A 17,916-nucleotide genomic window follows, 5' to 3' on the forward strand; every position below is an offset into this window, starting at 1 on the left:
TTTTAAGCCATGAAGACACATTTTCAGCCTCATAACTATATACATGAAATTACAACCTATAACATCACTATAACAACAATGCTCAGTGCATCATGAGCCTTCCAAAGAGACCGGACATGACAAACTTTGCATTAGATACCACACAATCATTTTATAAGGATGAACATGGGGGTGTAGGGTGTTCCCACGAGGTGCAGAATGTCACACCTATATTTATTTGAGAGGTTATATTGTGAGCCTCAGAGTATGTAAATCACCAGACAGGAGAGGGACATTAATTAAAGTGAAGTACTGATCTGCAACAGAAGGTGTTATGTCCTGCCCAACAGGAAAGGTCCATTGACACCAGATGTATTTATTGTGGGGCATTAAAGAGGACAAATTATGGGTGTTCTACCCTCCCCCATGAAGACGAGTCACATGAGTGGATTCCTCCTATCGGGAGTTTGCAGCTCAGGGCATGTGGCAGGAGAGAGAAAAAAACCCTAACATGAAGAAACTGATTTATCTCTATGCTTGGACTCAGAGGAAGCAGGGATGGGGATTTTCTAGGCATAAGCAAGAGATCCCAGTTGCTTAGCCTGAGGCTAGGTCTACACTAGTGGGGGGGTCGCCCTAAGATACGCAACTTCAGCTACGCGAATAGTGTAGCTGAAGTTGGTGTATCTTAGGTCGACTTACCTGGCCGTGAGGACGGCGGCGAGTTGACTGCTGCCGCTCCCCCCATCAACTCCACTTCCACCTCTCGACGCGGTGGAGTTCCGGAGTCGACGGCAGAGCGATCGGGGATCAATTTTATCGCGTCTACATTAGATGAGATAAATTGATCCCTGATAGATCGATCACTATCCGGCTTGTAGTGTAGACATATCACGAGTTAGCCCCTAAAGGACATACAGAGCTTGCTGAATATAGAGGCTTCTGTTGCATTTTGAAACTTAAATTGTAACTTGTGTACATGTTTACTTGCTTTAACCTTGTAAATAACACTGTAATTTCCTTTTCCTAGTTAATGAATCTTTATATTCATCGTCTTTGATGTGAGATCTAAGGTGCAATTGACCTGGGGTAAGTGACTGGTCCTTTGGAGCTAGGAATAACCTGAATATTGCTGTGATTCTTGGTGTTAGTGGCCATGTATCACAAAAATATGCTCCCCTGAATAGTGAGATAGATTGGCGTACACAAGTGGACTGTCTGTGACTCCATGGTTAGGCTGTTACAGTGCCTGAAGTGTTTCCACTTGATAATTGGTTGGTGAAATCTAAGGTGATGTCTACAGTACCACGGTAAGTCGACCTAAGTTACGCAGCTCCAGCTACGTGTATAACATAGCTGGAGACCACATAACTTAGGTTGACTTACTGTGGTGTCTACCCCTCGCTAGGTCAATGGGAGACACTTTCCCGTCGACTTACCTTACTCTTCTCATTCCGGGTGGAGTATCGGGGTCGACCAGAGAGTGCTCTGCCATCGATTTAGTGGGTCTTCACTAGACCTTCTAAATAAACCCCCAGTGCATCGATTGTCAGAGCGTTGATCCAGCGGTAGTGTAAACATAGCCTAAGTATAGAACTCGCAATCAATTTGGGGTATGTGCCCTGTTTCTTAAGTCTGCCCTGAGGATGGTACATTCTTTGAGTTGCTACAGGCTATGTACACGTTTACTCTGCTGTGTGCACTAATGTCTTTTTTCCTTCCCATGGTCTAAATTTTTAGGTGGGGGATTGGGAAAAAAAAACAACAACTCACTTTTGGTTGCTCAGATTTTATTTGCGGTTTTGTACACTTCCATTTCATGTAAGTTTCCATTTATAAGTTGCCAGTAGGATTTGAGTAGTCACAGTTCTGGATGCGAACATGAGATATCGTACCAGGATACACGCTCTGCATTGGCATCATTATTCCAATTTTAGATCCCTTCCTGATCCAGCCTCTGCTTCTCAAAGGCCTGATAAAGGCCAGTTTTATGCAAGAACCTTTAGGGGAGGATAAAGGAGAGAGATTAAAGGAAGATATCAAAGTTCTGATAGGCATCAGATCCCCTTGGCTATCTCTACTCTGGCAGTTTTCAAGAAAATGCACTAGCACTGGTGCAGTCCAGACAGCAGCAAACATAAAATTAAGATTTTCAGGGTTGGTATTTTTGAGGGATGGGGAAAAGATTTTTTTTCTCCTTAAACTAACCGTGGCATACTTCAAGCTCCTTGTTCTCATACTTCTTTCCCCTTTCTACAAGGTTGTCCTTACTTTAGGTCCTCATTTTGTTCCATCATCTAAGTGTGTGGAGAGCTATAGGGGGAAAAGGGTGTATTCTGGTCCTGTTGATGGAGACGTTGGACTGTTTTAAGAGTGAATGAGTTGTACTTGGATTTGAATACAGGAACAGACAGTTCTGAGTGAAACATGGGCCTTGGCCTACTCTATAGTTACGCTTTGCTTAACTTTTAACTTTTGTGTAGATTGTTCTTCTTCCATAGGGCTACAATTGCCTAGGAAGGTAAAATTATTTAATGACCAGTATTTAAAGACTTTTATCTATGGTAGCTCAGTTACCTGATTTTACTTCACGGAGTAAGATTCCATCATCAATGGCATTATTATTTCCAAAGGGTTTAATGCGTCTCACAATCAGGCCACTAAAAGGAGCATACACTCCTGATCCGTCCTGGCATATAACGTCCACTGCTAGGTGCTTTCCGCCATTTCTGAAAATATGGACATATGTAAGTAATGACACTACCTATTGACATGTTCTCCAGCCCTAAAGACTGTTACCATGTACCATGTAGATTCTTTAAAGCAAAATGGACTATCCTTAGCTTATTTGCACTTAAAATTTTTATTTCTGCGATGGAAGTAGAAAAGTTTTAGGTTTCAATCTAGATTGAATTACTGCAAAACTCTCAACTGCTAAGCAGAACTGGTCAGAAATGGATTTGATTATGTTTTTTTTTTTTTTTTATGTTCACTTAATTTTTGTGTGTGGAATTTTCCCAGGTTGCTAAACAAAAAAACAAACTCCTAAACTGAAATATTTTCCTCTGTCAAAACTGGAAAAAAACGAAACAAAAAAAAAATCACACTTTGGAGATTTTGTTTCTCAGTGAAAATCCAGGGGGAAAAAAAAAGGTCTATGAACAAAATGGAAATTTTCTTTTGCTAGTGTTGGGGGTGGGGCAAAGACGTCTTTCATTAAAACAAACAAAAATATTTTATGGAAAGTTGACCATCTCTGCTGTTAGCACCATGAAATTAGAGATATTAGCTGTCTGTCCACTCGCATATGAGGCTAAAAAGAACACTTGAAGTGAGACCTCTCACTGGTGTAAATCCAATGAGGAACTTCATTGAAACTATCCTGATTTACACTGTCTGAGCATCTCACCCATGAGCTGGGAGATTGAGGTGACTCAGCTGGTTGGACGTGAGATTACAGACCATATCATTTTTTACTAATTGGTTCAGTTCTGCCCCAGATCTACAGCAACAGTCAACAGAAAAGTGAAATCATCTGGTCGTTCCAGACCAGATCCTACTGGGCAAGTATCCTGTCTCTATCACAAAAATAAACTAAAGTAGCACTAAAGTACGGTACTTTGGGACAATTGTTTGACAGCCTCATCAATGAAAGCCAATGAATGAATGAGCCTGGAGACAACTTCTACTCCCATTCTATCACATGAGGACTACTGCACATTGGAAGGATGTTCACACTGTTCTTGTTTAGTCAATTGCTTTGCAGTGTTATTCTGACACACTTCGCAAGCCTTAAATGCTTGGAAAAGATGGCTAAGCTCACTAGTCTATTTTCTTCTTTATTAGCATTCTTATTATTTAAGCAACAACGAACAACCCCAAAAAAAGCCATTACCAAAAACCCTGTGTCCAAATTATACTACCTTGGGGCTCCATAATATCCACAGCCATACTTATCACAGCCCCTTATGCTGTTCCAAGTATTCCCATCACAGATTTGTGCCCATCGTCCTGCAGCAACTTAAGAAGAAATAGAAAATACAAAAGTAAGCACATTTTTTATTTTTGTACAGGACAGAATGTTGCATATTAAATGTTTTCTGTGCAAATAATTGATTAAAAATAAGAAATTGAAATTCATTAGTGATCTGTTAGTGTCACTTTCCAATACACATTGTGTGTCTTGCACAAAACAGCGGCTCTTTCTTTAACTTAGTGGAAGCAGAGTGATGTATTTTGTCTTAAGTGAAATATATAGTTCAGAAGACAAGACTTAGATTTTTTAGGTAGAAGAATAACTAATGACACCAACAAGTTTCTTTACAGACTCCTAAAAAGATTACCATGCTTCGCTGTTGCCTCCCTAACTAACTTTTTGTTTTGTACAGCACTGGTACAACGGGATCCTGGTCCATTACTAGGGCTACTAGCTGCTACCTCAATACAAATAATTAACTTAGGCTAAGGGTCAGATGCCTTCAGTGGAAATGTATTGATGTTAATCAAGGATATAAGGACCTGATTTAGCTCTGCAATACAAGAGTATATAATGGGGGACGCTATAGATGTTGGGTTTTCATCATGCTGACCTTCAGAGAAGTGCTTCACAAAACATTTTATGGCTCTGTTTGCTCCCAATCCTAGTTTTTACAATGAGGCTTTATCTGTGTTAGATTTTTCTTAAAATTTTCTACAGTTACTACCACTAGTGGCAACAGCAAAACAGCTAGTGTAGACTGATCACTGGTGTTCTAACCATCCTGTTATCTAACTTTGCCCTGGGCAGGTCTAGTCAACAAGTAGCACCCCCCTGATTCTACTACTGGAATTTCTCATGGGTTCACCAGTAAAATCAATGGTAAGAAATTTACAGAAAGACCTTGTGTGGACTAGGCTAGAGATTTTGGGGCTGATTCTGATCTCATTCTGGTTATAAATCAATTAAGTTAAACTGGAGTGAGATCAGAACTGGGTCATTTCTCTAAATCTCAAGAGTTTCTCAGTGTGATTATCTGTAACAGAGTAGCTATGATGTTACAAAGATACATTAAAGATAATGGTAAAACCCTCTAGAAACAAAGCAAAGCTAATAACTTGGATGGTTGTATATACCTGTATTCTTATGTCTCAAAAACTAATTTAAATTCTTTAAACCACTTAGTGTGTCAAATCACTAACTCCATATCACTGACACACATTTTTTATTTTCTCAGATAATAGATTTTTAAAACATTGTATTTTACATTAACTCTTCATAAAATAAATACTTCAGGATAGATTTTCCTGCAAGAATATTTAGTTAATAGTAAACCTGATGCACTTCTATAAAAAGGCTGTTTTGAAATAAAAGCATCAAGAAAATATATGACATAGTCATCTTAACTTACCAATGGAAACCAAACCAGCAAAAACAATCAGTTTGAGTGTGAGCATTTTGCACCTGTTTCACCAGAGTTCTCTATCAAATCAAAGTTATAATGTATAGTCTCTCTGCGTGTCCTAGAAAGGCTGTTTGCCTTCCCACCCAATCAGACTTGAGTAGAGTATTGAAACCGTGTAAGGCAGAGATTAGGCAATTAAGATGTTAACAGAAAATACAACTGTTGAAAGTCAAGTGCAATAATTACCTACTTGCCACATAAAATCAGACAAATGAAACAGCCTGAGAAATTGCACAGCTTTTGATGAGGTGCTGTAATTGTGCCAAGAGAGATGGGAGAAAGGGGAGTGGAACTCAGAAAATAGTGCCTATGCACTGAGGGTCCATGAGAAATAGAACAGATGAGCCAAACCCAATTAATTACTTTGGGTCTTTCATGCATACCCAATGTCTTTACTGCTCCTATACCTACTATTGGCTTTGCTTGAAATGTGTGTTCACTATAATCCTTTGAATAGGGTCACAAATAATGTAGAAGAAAAAGTTAATGATGGGTGAGTTAGTATCAACTTACACTTAAAAACTCCATAAAAATGTTGCCGCTTCAGAGGGAGACATGCCAGTTGTAGTGGCAGCAGCTTCTTATCCCACTCAGCCAGCTGCTCATGTTTTCTAGCATGTAAACTGTGTGGAGCAGGTAGTGGTGACTGCATGGTGATATGGGATAGTTACCTTTCCCCTCCATGTTCCCAGCCATTGTGCATTCTGTACCGTGCAGTATGTGCAACAAGTCTGCAAGTTACAATGAACACAAGCTATCAGTCTTGTAGTGAGAAAGTATATCTGTGCCTGAAGAAGCAATGGACCAGAAGTCATGGGCCTTCCATGGAAAAGGCATTATTAGTTAGGATTGCACTTCAGGAATATTGGTGACTTCCTACCCCGCTGTTCTTGGTGTCTGTAGGGATGTAGGTCCATAGGTATTCCCTCAGCTATACTGGGGCTGAGTTATTTAAGCCTTTCATTGTGCTGCATACTATTGCTGTTAACATTCATGAAATTAGAGAGATCCAGTGCAGGGCTTGGAGCATAGGGATCACCAACATTTGGTTTTTGGAGAGCAGGGCTCAAACTGTTGTCTTACCTTATTTTATGGCAGCTGTAATCTGCTGGTTGCTTTCAGAAGTAGCCCAAAATGGTATTTTACAGTCTGTCACTTTGTAGTTAGCTTCTCTGATAAACTGACATTCTTTGATTCCCTACTGCCAAGGATGATGTGAAAGAGAATTAATACATTGTGCTTTGAACTTGGTATAGTTATGAGAGAAAGAAATGTGCTGCATTTACTTGCAGCGTTGTATCCATTTAGCAGTCATCTTTTGAGACCAACTGTAATTAGTAGCTGATGGAAAATTAAAAAGTCTTGTATTTATATAATATACAGGAGCTCAAAAAATTCTCCACCAGTCTGAAACAAAACTTATACAATGGCAGTCTAGTCACACTGAATGGACTAGCTTGACTTCATTGGCAATGAAGTCCACAATATGATCTTCAATATTTAATCTTAGAGACAACCAAAGAGAAATGGGGTAGTGAGCTGGGTGCAGATCCTTAAAGTATTTAGGCCCTTAGCTGCCGTAGATTTCAGTGGGAATTAGTTGCCTAAATACATACCCATAGTGCAATGAAGGCAAATATAGTTGCTCAGCTTGCATAACAGAGGCATGTGGAAGGCGTATGGATACAGACTCTGAATGCTGTGCTCAGTTGCCTTACTGATTTAGGATCCTGAATCTCATTTTCAAAAGTGATTTAGGCAGTTAGGAGCCAAAATCCCATTGACAGTCTACTGGGATGCTCATGAAAATGGATAGTGTGAAGGCAGCTACTATCTTTAGTATTTACTTAGTAGGAACCAAATTGTTTAGTGAGTCATTGTATAGAAGGGTATGCATCCCCTTTGCACAGAGAGCATAATGTAGTTTTCAGTTCTGTGACTGTACCTGAAAAGTGTGTTGGCTAACCATAGAACAAGTAACTAGAGCTCAGTGTGCAATTGTGTATGACCACTAGAATAAGTCCGCGGTTTCTGTTTTATGTATTAGGATGTACTAGAATGATAAAATACAGAAAGAGAAATAATAACGAATTAAGAATAAAGTAGATGTATTTAACTAAAATACAGAACTTAATAAGCTTTGTCTGAAAAACGTGTATCGCTTTCCTAACAATTTCTTGTAGTCTCACTACAAACCAGCAGGCTGTGCTAGCTGATAGATTTGGTGGCAAGTCACTATTGGCAGTTCTGTAGCATGTATCTTCAAACTATTTGGTTTTATAGTAACCTCACTGTTATCACTCATGGATAAGCAGAAGACAAGGTCCTGTTCCGTTTCCCAATACTGATTTAAAATGGCTTCATTTGGAACTTCGTTAACCTCTTTAGATTATACTTTCAGGGACTGAGCCCAAATATCCCTCCCAGTACACAGACGCCCCCCCCCCCCCCCCCGAGTTATCCTCCAGATGCAAAGCTAGTGACTTGGTTGGCTATATATACTCTAGTTTTCAGACCTATTAAGAGTAATTTACAACAATCTTAACTTTGCAATTCTCATGGCATTTCTTTAAACCACATGAGTTATATTAGTCATGCCAAATAGTTGATCAAATATATGCACATGGATGCTTTATATTTTGTCAGTTAATAGGTCTTTTAAAATATTGTATTTTCCATTAACTCTTCATAAACTAAATACATCAGGATGGATTTTGCTGCAAGAATATTTAGCTGATATTTAAGCTTCTGCTAAAAAGTCTGTTAAACCCTCATGAAAATACATTAAATAGTCAACTTACCAATGGGAACCTAGCCAAAACACAGTCAGTATGTGTGTGAACATTTTGCAGCTGTTTTAGCAGAATTCTCTCATAAAATCAGCATTATAATGTACTGTGTGTCTTTTGCTATTTGTGTTCTAGAAAGGTTAAATCTGTCTGCCTACCCATTCACACATGAGTAGAGCTTTGAAACTATGTAAAGCAATTCTCAAATTAAGAAACTGGGATGTTAAGAGAAAATACAACTGTTGATATGTCCAGTTGTGAAAGGAACATGCAATAAACCCCTTGCAACATAAAATCAGATGGAACTGGAACAACGGCCTGAAAAATTGCACAGCTTTTGAGCACCTGCAATTGCGACATGTCCTCCCAGCTACAATGGATAGGATCAAGAGAGGTGCAGAAAAGGGTAGGGTACCAAGAATATAGTGCCTAAGGCCTGAGGATCTGCAAGAAGTAGATCAGATGAGTCAAACCCAATAACATATCCTGGGTCTTCTATGCACAACCAATATGTCTTTCTTGCTCTGCTGCTTCTATACCCACTATTGCCTTCCCTTGATGTGTGTGCTCATTATAACCCTTCCAATGGGATCACCGTGAATATAGCAGGCAAAGTTAAATGCTGGGTGGATTAGTATAAACTTACACTTAAAAAGTCCACAGATATTCTGCTGCTTTCAGAGGGAAAATGCCATTATCCCGGCCTGCCAGGTATTCTTCCTTTTTCAGAGTTGCAGTGGCACTGACACAAGTATACTGTGTGGAGCAGCTGGTGGTGGCTGCATGGTGATATCAGGTAATTAATTATATTTCCTCTTTCCAATGCAGTGCTTGGAGCCTAGGGATCACCTATATGTGTTTGTTGGAAGAGCCGGGCTCAAGCTATTGTTCTACGTTGTTCCATGGCAGCAACCATCTGCTAGTGGTTTTCAAACTGATTTTTTTTCAGCCTGTCACTTTGTTAGCTTCTCTTTTTCATTTTCATTCTTGTTACTAGGGCAATAAAATAGATGGTTACTGGGCTTTTGTAGTTGTGGTATTCAGAAAGAAATGTGCTGTATTCATTTGCGGTGTTGTCTCTTTGTTTTCTTTTCAGAGACCAATTGTAATTAATAGCTGAGGGAAAATTACATATACTTGAAGCCACAACATTTTTATAGAAAGACCTAATAAAAAATACCCTGCCTGTGTAACACTGACAGACCCAGTCGTCGGAGGGCAGGATTGAAGCTGGGACCTCTGGTGCTTAGTGCATGAGCTTCTACTACATGCACTAAAAGTCATATGCCTCTTAGCTAGGGTGACCAGACAGCAAGTGTGAAAAATCGGGACAGGGGGTGGGGGGTAATAGGAGCCTATTTAAGAAAAAGACCCATAAATCGGGACTGTCCCTATAAAATCGGGACATCTGGTCACCCTACTCTTAGCTAAGGCTGTAGCGCAGACTCATTAATCTCTCTCTAAGTGGTCTCGATGCCACTAGATGGGAGAGAACACCACACCCAGGAGGTGTGTGGGTTATCTGCATGAAACAAAACTGGCAGGATAGCAATGTAGTTTCACTAAATAGTCTAGCTTGACTTCATTGGCAATGAAGTGCAAAATATGGTCTGTGCTATTTTATCTTAGAGACCATCAAAGAGGGCAGTGAGATGGTGTAATGACATTTGCTAATCATAAATAAAAGGAGTAGATGAGGTGCATGTAAGGGGTGCACACTGACTGGCACAGTTTTATTAGTTATAGGCTAGACATTCAGCTGGTCTATATTAGCATAGCTCATCAGTGTCACACCAGCCAATCTACACTACATAATGTGACTAGAATGCCATCCTGCTGGTTTGATTTCAGCCCAGAGGGGAATTCTTTTGAGATCCTTCTTTACATATGTGGATAGTCAGTAGATCAACTCCAATTTACAGCACCTGAGGATCTGGCCAATGAGGTTCTTCTTCACAGCCATTCATAAGAGTTTACCTAATTCTCTACTAGATGCAACATAACTTCCCAAGACCTACCATCCACTTCACTGAAGGTATTTGATTTGATTTCCTAATAACAAGCCTCTAGTGTTTGTGAGATTATTTAACAAATTACATCTTCTGTGGAGATTTAAACATTTTGAAGCGTGTATTGATTTTTACCTCATGATAGTAAGTCAAATGTGTTTAGTGTGGCACAGAAACTGATTCTGAGCACTACTTTTCTTCTGAGCTGTATTCAATGCTTTCCTAACCTGGTTTAAGAATTTAAAAAGCTGATTCCCATAAAAAGGGATATTGTGAAGGCTTCTGTCTTTAGTAATTACTCAGTAGGATCCTTATTATCTTTAGCAATAGATTTTATAGAAGGATTAAGTGCACCCCCGCACAGATAGCACAGTGTAAATTTTCAGTTCTGTATCTTAAAAGTGAATTGGTTTCATTTAAAAAATAAAATAAAATGAGGGCTCAATTTCTAACCATGTGTATAACTACTAGAACAAGAGTTAGTGAATTCTGTTTCATATATTAGGATTTATTAGAATGATAAAATACAGAAGGAGGAACAATAAGAAAAAATAAAACTCAAAACCCAACAAAAATAAAACGAAACTAAATGAAATTTGCAACAAAGAGTCCTGTGGCACCTTAAAGACTAACAGATGTATTGGAGCATAAGCTTTCGTGGGTGAATGCCCACTGGTCTGACGAAGCGGGCATTCACCCACAAAAGCTTATGCTCTAATACGTCTGTTGGTCTTTAAGGTGCCACAGGACTCTTAGTCTGGATCTGTAAAAAGCAACAAACATGGCTACCCTTCTGATAAATTTCAGAGTAGCAGCCATGTTAGTCTGTATCCACAAAAAGAAGAACAGGAGTACTTGTGGCACCTTAGAGACTAACCAATTTATTAGAGCATAAGCTTGCATCCGAAGAAGTGGGCTGTAGTCCACGAAAGCTTATGCTCTAATAAATTGGTTAGTCTCTAAGGTGCCACAAGTACTCCTGTTCTTCTTCTGATAAATGAAATTTAATTCCAATATAGGACTAAATAAGCTGTATCCAAAAAGCTTGGATAGTTACACCAATTGCTTGTTTTGTGGTTTTCACTAAGAACCAGTAGGCTTCCCTAGTTGATCAGTTTTCCAGCCTCTAGATTTGGTCACAAGTCACTTTGAAGCTATAATTTGTTTTGGAATTGTAAGTATTTGGCTTTATCATTGTTCTCAGGGAAGTATAATCAGAAGGCAAAGGCCTATTCCGATGCAAATATTGATTGTAAACTGCTCCAACTGTTAGCTTGGGAAAATCACTTCCCCATTCTAGGCTGCATGTTCCCTGTCTGTGAAATGGAGATAATGAAAGCATGAACAAGGGTCAGGTGCTTTGAGATTGATGAATGACAAGTAGAAAAGCACATGTGAGAGCACGTTCTCTAACCTTCCCTGAGCTAGTCAATGCAAGAGGTGGTTGTTGCTTCTCTAGAGCAGAAGAAATGAAAGAAACACATGGCAGTTTGACAGAAGCTGCTTGTAGCCTGGGAAAGAAGTCAGAGAACCTGTTGTTGATGTGGTATTGGTGTGTGTTGGCGGGAGGTTACTTAGGAAGGGGTCAGCTAAAGGGAAAGGGAGGGGGCTGAGTGGGACAGGGCAGGAGAGGAGAGGTGGGATGACCAGGTGTGGAGTGAAGCTAAGGTGAGGAGAGTGTGAGTGTAATTGCAGCACGTGTAGACATACCTAACCTAGTCTTGATCTAATTAGGTGAAGGAAAATGCATCCTTTTAAAGCACAGGGGAGAACCACTAGAACACACAGGATATAAATCCTGTCTGCCTGGCTTGGGGCGTAAGTGATTTTTATGGGCTACTCTATAAACTTCAGTTACAATGAAAAGATAATAGAAATATTACCCCTCTGTTCCCATTATGGATAAGCAGTCCTCTTAGACTCTACAAATCTCTCTGCCTTTCAGCTGAATAAAGAGGTTGTCCTGCTTCTCTTATTACCTGGACTCATTTAGAAATGCAAAAAGAGAAAGCACTTCTCTTCTTAAAGAGTTCACACCAAGAGTCCCTGCATGTAATGAAGAAATCGTAGTTTAGGTATTAGACAAAGATACAACATTAAAACGAGTATTCGTATCAAAAAAGGTTGCAATGGACAAGTTGGTATTTCTGGCATAGTTTATTGTAGAGCATGAGATTATAGTATCATAAGCACCAGCACGCCAAGTTGATAGACACATGGCTACTGTGCCTGACATATACATTTCTCTTTTGCTGTATGTCTAAAACATCTTTTTGTTTCCCATGCACTATACTTTTGTAATGTAGCCTGTCTGGGGAAGTGGGACAGTAATTTTACTTGGGACTTTGTACATTTCCATTTAATGTACATTTCCGATTATAAATTGCGAGTGGGATTTGAGCGGTCACAGTTCTGGACGTGAACATGAGATGTTATACCAGGATATATGCTTTGCATTTGCAGCATTACTCCAATTTTTTGCCCCTTCTTGATCTGACCTCTGTATGTAACCGGCCTGATGAAGAACATATGTATGCAGAAACCTTGAGGAGAGGAGAGGAAAAACAAAAAGATTTAGGGAGGGCAAAGAAAACATCAAAGTTGATCATCATCTGATCTCCTTGACTGGTTGTAATATGGCAATTTTTGGATTATATTCCAATCTCATACTGCCATTGGTGCTAGCAGTGCTGGCAGAACTTGTGCAGTCCAGCCAGCATCATTCATGAAATTGGGATTACCAGGGCTTTTTGGGCATGGTGGGGGAGAAGAAGTGAAGATTTTTTTTTTTTCTAGTCCCAAGCTATGGTATATTTCAAGCTCCCTCTTTTAATACTCCCTCCTCCAATTTTTCCTCTTTCTTTTCCTCACTCCAGATCCTCATTTTTCTCCCATTATCTAAGTGGGTGGAGAGGTATAGGGCAAAGGAGTGTGCTGCTGGTCTGTTGATGGAGACCTTGGCCTGTTAGGTTTCAAAGAGTGAATGAATTGTACTTGGATTCAAATACAGGAACAGACCGTTCTGAGAGAAACACGGGCCTTGGCCTACTCTATACAGTTATGTTTTGCTTAACTTTGTTTAGGTTGTGCATCTTCCATAGCTCTCCAGTTGGTTAAGAATGGAAGGTGAACTTATTTAATGACTAATATTTAAAGTTTATCAGAGATTTATCGATGTTCAGTTACCTGATCCACGAAGTTGGATGCCATTATTAATGGCATTATTCCTTCTATAGGGGTTTACTCGTCTCTCAATAGTGCCACTAAAAGGAGCATACACTGTTGATCCGTCTTTGCATATTACGTCCACCCCTCGGTGCGTTCTGCCAATTCTAAAAATGTGCAAGTAATAAGACAATGCTGATTTACATATTCATCAGCATTAAAGCTTGGTACTAGATACACCATGTAGATTGTTAGAACAACAAAGGAGCTATGGCTACCATTGTTAGCTTTGTTGTGTTTCCGATTTGTATTTCTGCAATGGAGGTAGAAATCATTGAGGTTTCATTCCAGTTGTAGTAATTGTAAATCTCTCAATTCTTAAACTGAGCTGGTTAAAAATTCATTTCATTTGTCAAGAAAATTACTGAAAAAAAATTCAAATCTTCTATACTTTTTAAGTTTTCTTGGAATATACCAGCATTTCAAATATACAAAAAGAAAATATTCGCCCTGCCCCTCCACCTCCCATGTAGAGCAACAGCAACCTGAGAAACGGAAATGTTTTCCTGCGTTGGAAATGGATACTATAAATGATGTCTGAACTCAGAATTTTTGTTTTTAGTGAACATTTCATTATTTTAGCAACAGCAATGGAAAAAACCCAAAACACCCATTCCACACACACAAAATTGTTCTCAGCATATTACAATGAAGTTCCGTAATATCCACAGCCAAATCTGTCACAGCCCCTTATTTTGTTTGAAGGATTTCCAGCACATATCATTCCCCATGGTCCTGCAGCACCTGAAAAAGAAATGGCATATACAAAAGTGAAGAATTTTTTTTTAGCCTTAAACAGGACAGAAGTATTCTCTATAAAATGTTTGCTGTGCAACTAATGGGGATAATATAGGCGGACATTAAATTTAATTGGTAATCTGTGTTAAATGTGTCATTTTCCAATACATAGTGCTTGTGTGAGTCCCAAAAAACTAATGGTTCTGCATGTAATTGTTTTAATGTAAGCAGATTGGTGGGTTTTTTGACCAATTCAGATGTCAGCTTAGTTCAATGCGGGAGTCAGAAAACAAAAGTATAGTTCTCTGTTGCTGCAAGTTGAGAAGCTGTCTGACGGCAGCAGGAGAACCCACATAAATAACTTTTCTGCTTTTCCAGCTTTCCTAACCCTGACTCTCAACACAGTTGACCCGCGGAGCTGGGGATTTGCAGGTTGCAAGAGTTCCCTTAATGATAGGTCAGAAGTGAGCAGCTCCAAGTCCCTACTTCTATACAGCCTTCATCTAAACTTCCCTGGAGCCCATTCATGGACTTCAATAGACTCTTGATCAGGTTCTATGCCAGGCTAAAAAGAAAAGTAAATTACTTGGGTGTATTGAGGAAAAGGGAACCAGTTGCCTCCTTTACTTGTTTTTGTGTGTTGATAAACGAAAATTACCAAAGAGTGGTGGAAATTTGACAGACATGTAGGAACAAAGGGCCCTGCTCCTAAAATCTCTTAATCTAGGAAAGATCTATATTCATCAGTAGATACTTACATCAATTGTATTGTTTGCATTGCTATTATATAGGCCTTACTCAGCTCTTCATTTAGAGACTGAAAACCCGGAACCCATAATTCAGAAGATTAGGGAGTGTCACTTGGAAACTGTAACACTGTCGCAGATGCATTCCCCAGAGTACTTTGCACTCCCTTTCTGTGTGTGAAAGAATTATATACATACAAGACAGTACTTGAAGAGCCTGTGTGCTAGGTGGTGTCAGGTTCAGTCATCATGATGTTCCAAAGTGGGAAATTCTGAAAACTGGTGCAGCTCTAAAAGGTAACAGCAGCTTCAGAATTTCAACTTCAGTGGGACATAGGATGACCAGTTGAAAGACTGAAATCAATTCACGCTAAACTTGTAAGAGCGAGTCCAGCAAAGGTTTCTTTTCCATGTGTATTATGTTATTTTTTAGGAAGAAAGGGCTACTCTACCTGTTTTACTTTCAATTTAGCATATAAATCTAAGTGGAAACACGGTGGTTTTAAGACTTTCATGGCACCTGAATGTCAAACCATTGTAGAATTTGAAATATGTTCATTTCTAGCTAGAGGCAGAATTTTCTTTCACGGGAAATAAAATCCTTAAAACAAACCCTTGAGTGCGTCACAAAACCTCCTTTGGCTCTGGTTTCTCCCAGCTCTATTTTTCACAATGAGGTATCATCTGTGCTAGATTTCTCTTTATATTTCCCATGGTTCTTTCCACTAGTGGCAGGAACAGTAAACCAGATAGTGTAGACCAGTTGCTGGTGCTTCTTCTAGCCTGTTATCTAACTCGTTCCTGGTGGATCCAGATGACAGGATGGTTAAAATTCCAATAGCAGCTGTTGTCTGGTTCAAACTCTCCTTCCCCTGAGCCCACCACTGATAGAGCTGCCCCAGTAGAATCAACCCTAGGAAGTCTTAAGAAAAAGCCTACTATAGACAAGGCCAGAGACTCTGAGCCTGATTCTGATCTCATTCTGGTTGTTATATGCAAAGTTACACTGGTGTAAGAGAGGACAGAATTAGGTCATATCTCTCCAAATCTTGAAGGTTAAATGCTCAATGTGACTTTTTCCAGTACAATAGCAATGGTATTACAAAGGCACAGCAAATGGTAAGCTCCTCTAAATACCAAGCAAAGCTAATAACTTGGTTGGCTGTATATACTCTAGTTCTCAGATCTATTAAGGGTAATTTAAAACCACCTTAACTTTGCAATTCTCATGGCATTTCTTTAAACCACATAATGAGTTATATTAGTGATGCCCAATGGTTGATAAAATAGACGCGCATGGATGTTTTTTATATATTGTCAGTTAATAGTTCTTTTAAAATATTGTATGGTACATTAACTCTTCAGAAACTAAATACATCAGGATGGATTTTGATGCAAGAATATGTAGTTGATATTGAATCTTTTGCTAAAAAGTCTGTTTGAAAAAAGGCATGAAATAGTAATCTTAACTTACCAATGGAAACCAAGGCAGCAAAAACAATCAGTTTGAGTGGGAACATGTTGCAGCTGTCGCACCAGAGTTCTCTGCTCAAGTCGAAGTTATAATGTACAGTGTCTGTGTGTTATTTATGTGTTCTAGAATAGCTTAGTCTGTGTGCCTGGCAAATCAGAGTTTAGAACTATGGAGGGCAGTATTCCCAGATTAGGCAACTGTGATGTTAAGAAAAAATATAACCGTTGATATGTCCAGTTGTGAAAGGCAAATGTAATAACTAGCCCCTTGCCACAAGGAACAACAGCCTGAAAACTTGCACAACTCTTGAGCAGCTAGAGTTATGACATGTCCTCCCAGCTACATTGGATGAGACCAAGAGAGGTGCAGAAAAGGGAAAGATACCAAGAACACATGCCCAAGACCCAGTGGATCCACTGGAAGTAGAGCAGATGAGCCTAACTCAATAAAATATTCTGGGTCTTTTATGCACAGCCAGAATGTGTCTCCTACTTTGCTGCTCCTATACCCACTATTACCTTCCCTTGATGTGTGTGCTCTTTATGACCCTACCAATGGGATCACAGAGAATATAACAGGCAAAGTTAAATGCTGGGTGGATTAGTATAAACTAGCACTTAAGAAGTCCCTAGATATTCTGCAGCTTTCAGAGGGAAAATGCCATAATCCCAGCCCGTCAGCCGTTCATCCTTTCCAGTGATGCACTGGCATGTGAATTGTGTGGAGCAGCTCGTAGTAGTTGCATGGTGATATCAGGTAATTAATTAGCTTTCTCTTTTCCCAGTGTACTGCTTGAAGTATTGGGATCGCCATTTGTGATAGTTTGAAGAGCAGGCTGAAACGATTTTCTATCGTGGTTCCTGGCAGCAGTTATCAGCTAATGGTTTTCAAAAAGTAGCTGTAAATAAATTTTATTTCACCGAGTCTGTGACTTTACTTTTAACTTCTGTCAAAGTCTAATTCATTTTTTTTCCCCATTTACATTCTTGTTACTAGGAACTAGGGCAATCAAATAGATTGCTCTTGTGCTTTGTGTAGTTATGGGATTAAGAAAGAAATGTGCTGTATTGATTTGCAGTGTTCACTCTTTCTCTGTTTTCTTGTCAGAGACCAATTGTAATTAGCAGCTGAGGGACAATTACATATACTTGAAGCCACAACACTTTTTTTTTTTAAAGAAAGGCTATTAAAAAATCCTGCCAGCATGAAACAAAACTGGCAGGATGATAATGTAGTTCCACTAATGGTCTAGCTTGGCTTCACTGGCAATGAAGTGCAAAATATGGTCTGCTCGGTTTTATTTTAGAGACCACCAAAGAGGGCATTTGGGTAGTGAGATGGTGTAATGAAGGAAAGCCATTTGCACATCATGAATAAAAAGTAGAAGAGGAGCATATAAGGGGTGCACACTGACGGGCACAGTTTTATTAGTCATAGGCTAGACACTCAGCTGGTATAGATTAGCATAGCTCATCAACGTCAAAGATTTAACTTCTGTCTAGGCTCTTAAATATT

The 17,916-nt window shown here is 39.4% G+C and overlaps 1 protein-coding gene across 1 annotated transcript; it reads right to left on the minus strand.

Moving 5' to 3' along the window:
- Positions 1-1,761: 1,761 nt before the first annotated feature.
- LOC101939228 (myeloid protein 1) lies at positions 1,762-16,473 on the minus strand. The gene is made up of 9 exons (XM_005310376.4): positions 16,402-16,473; positions 14,091-14,187; positions 13,405-13,550; positions 12,597-12,761; positions 12,198-12,264; positions 5,367-5,419; positions 3,903-3,999; positions 2,557-2,708; positions 1,762-1,979 (listed from the first exon to the last, which is right to left on the minus strand). The coding sequence occupies exons 1-9, from the start codon at positions 16,445-16,447 to the stop codon at positions 1,813-1,815; spliced, it is 990 nt and encodes a 329-aa protein (XP_005310433.2). The 5' UTR covers positions 16,448-16,473; the 3' UTR covers positions 1,762-1,812.
- Positions 16,474-17,916: the final 1,443 nt, after the last annotated feature.

This window comes from Chrysemys picta, chromosome 8 (assembly GCF_011386835.1).
Source record: "Chrysemys picta bellii isolate R12L10 chromosome 8, ASM1138683v2, whole genome shotgun sequence".
Lineage (NCBI taxonomy): Eukaryota > Metazoa > Chordata > Testudines > Emydidae > Chrysemys > Chrysemys picta.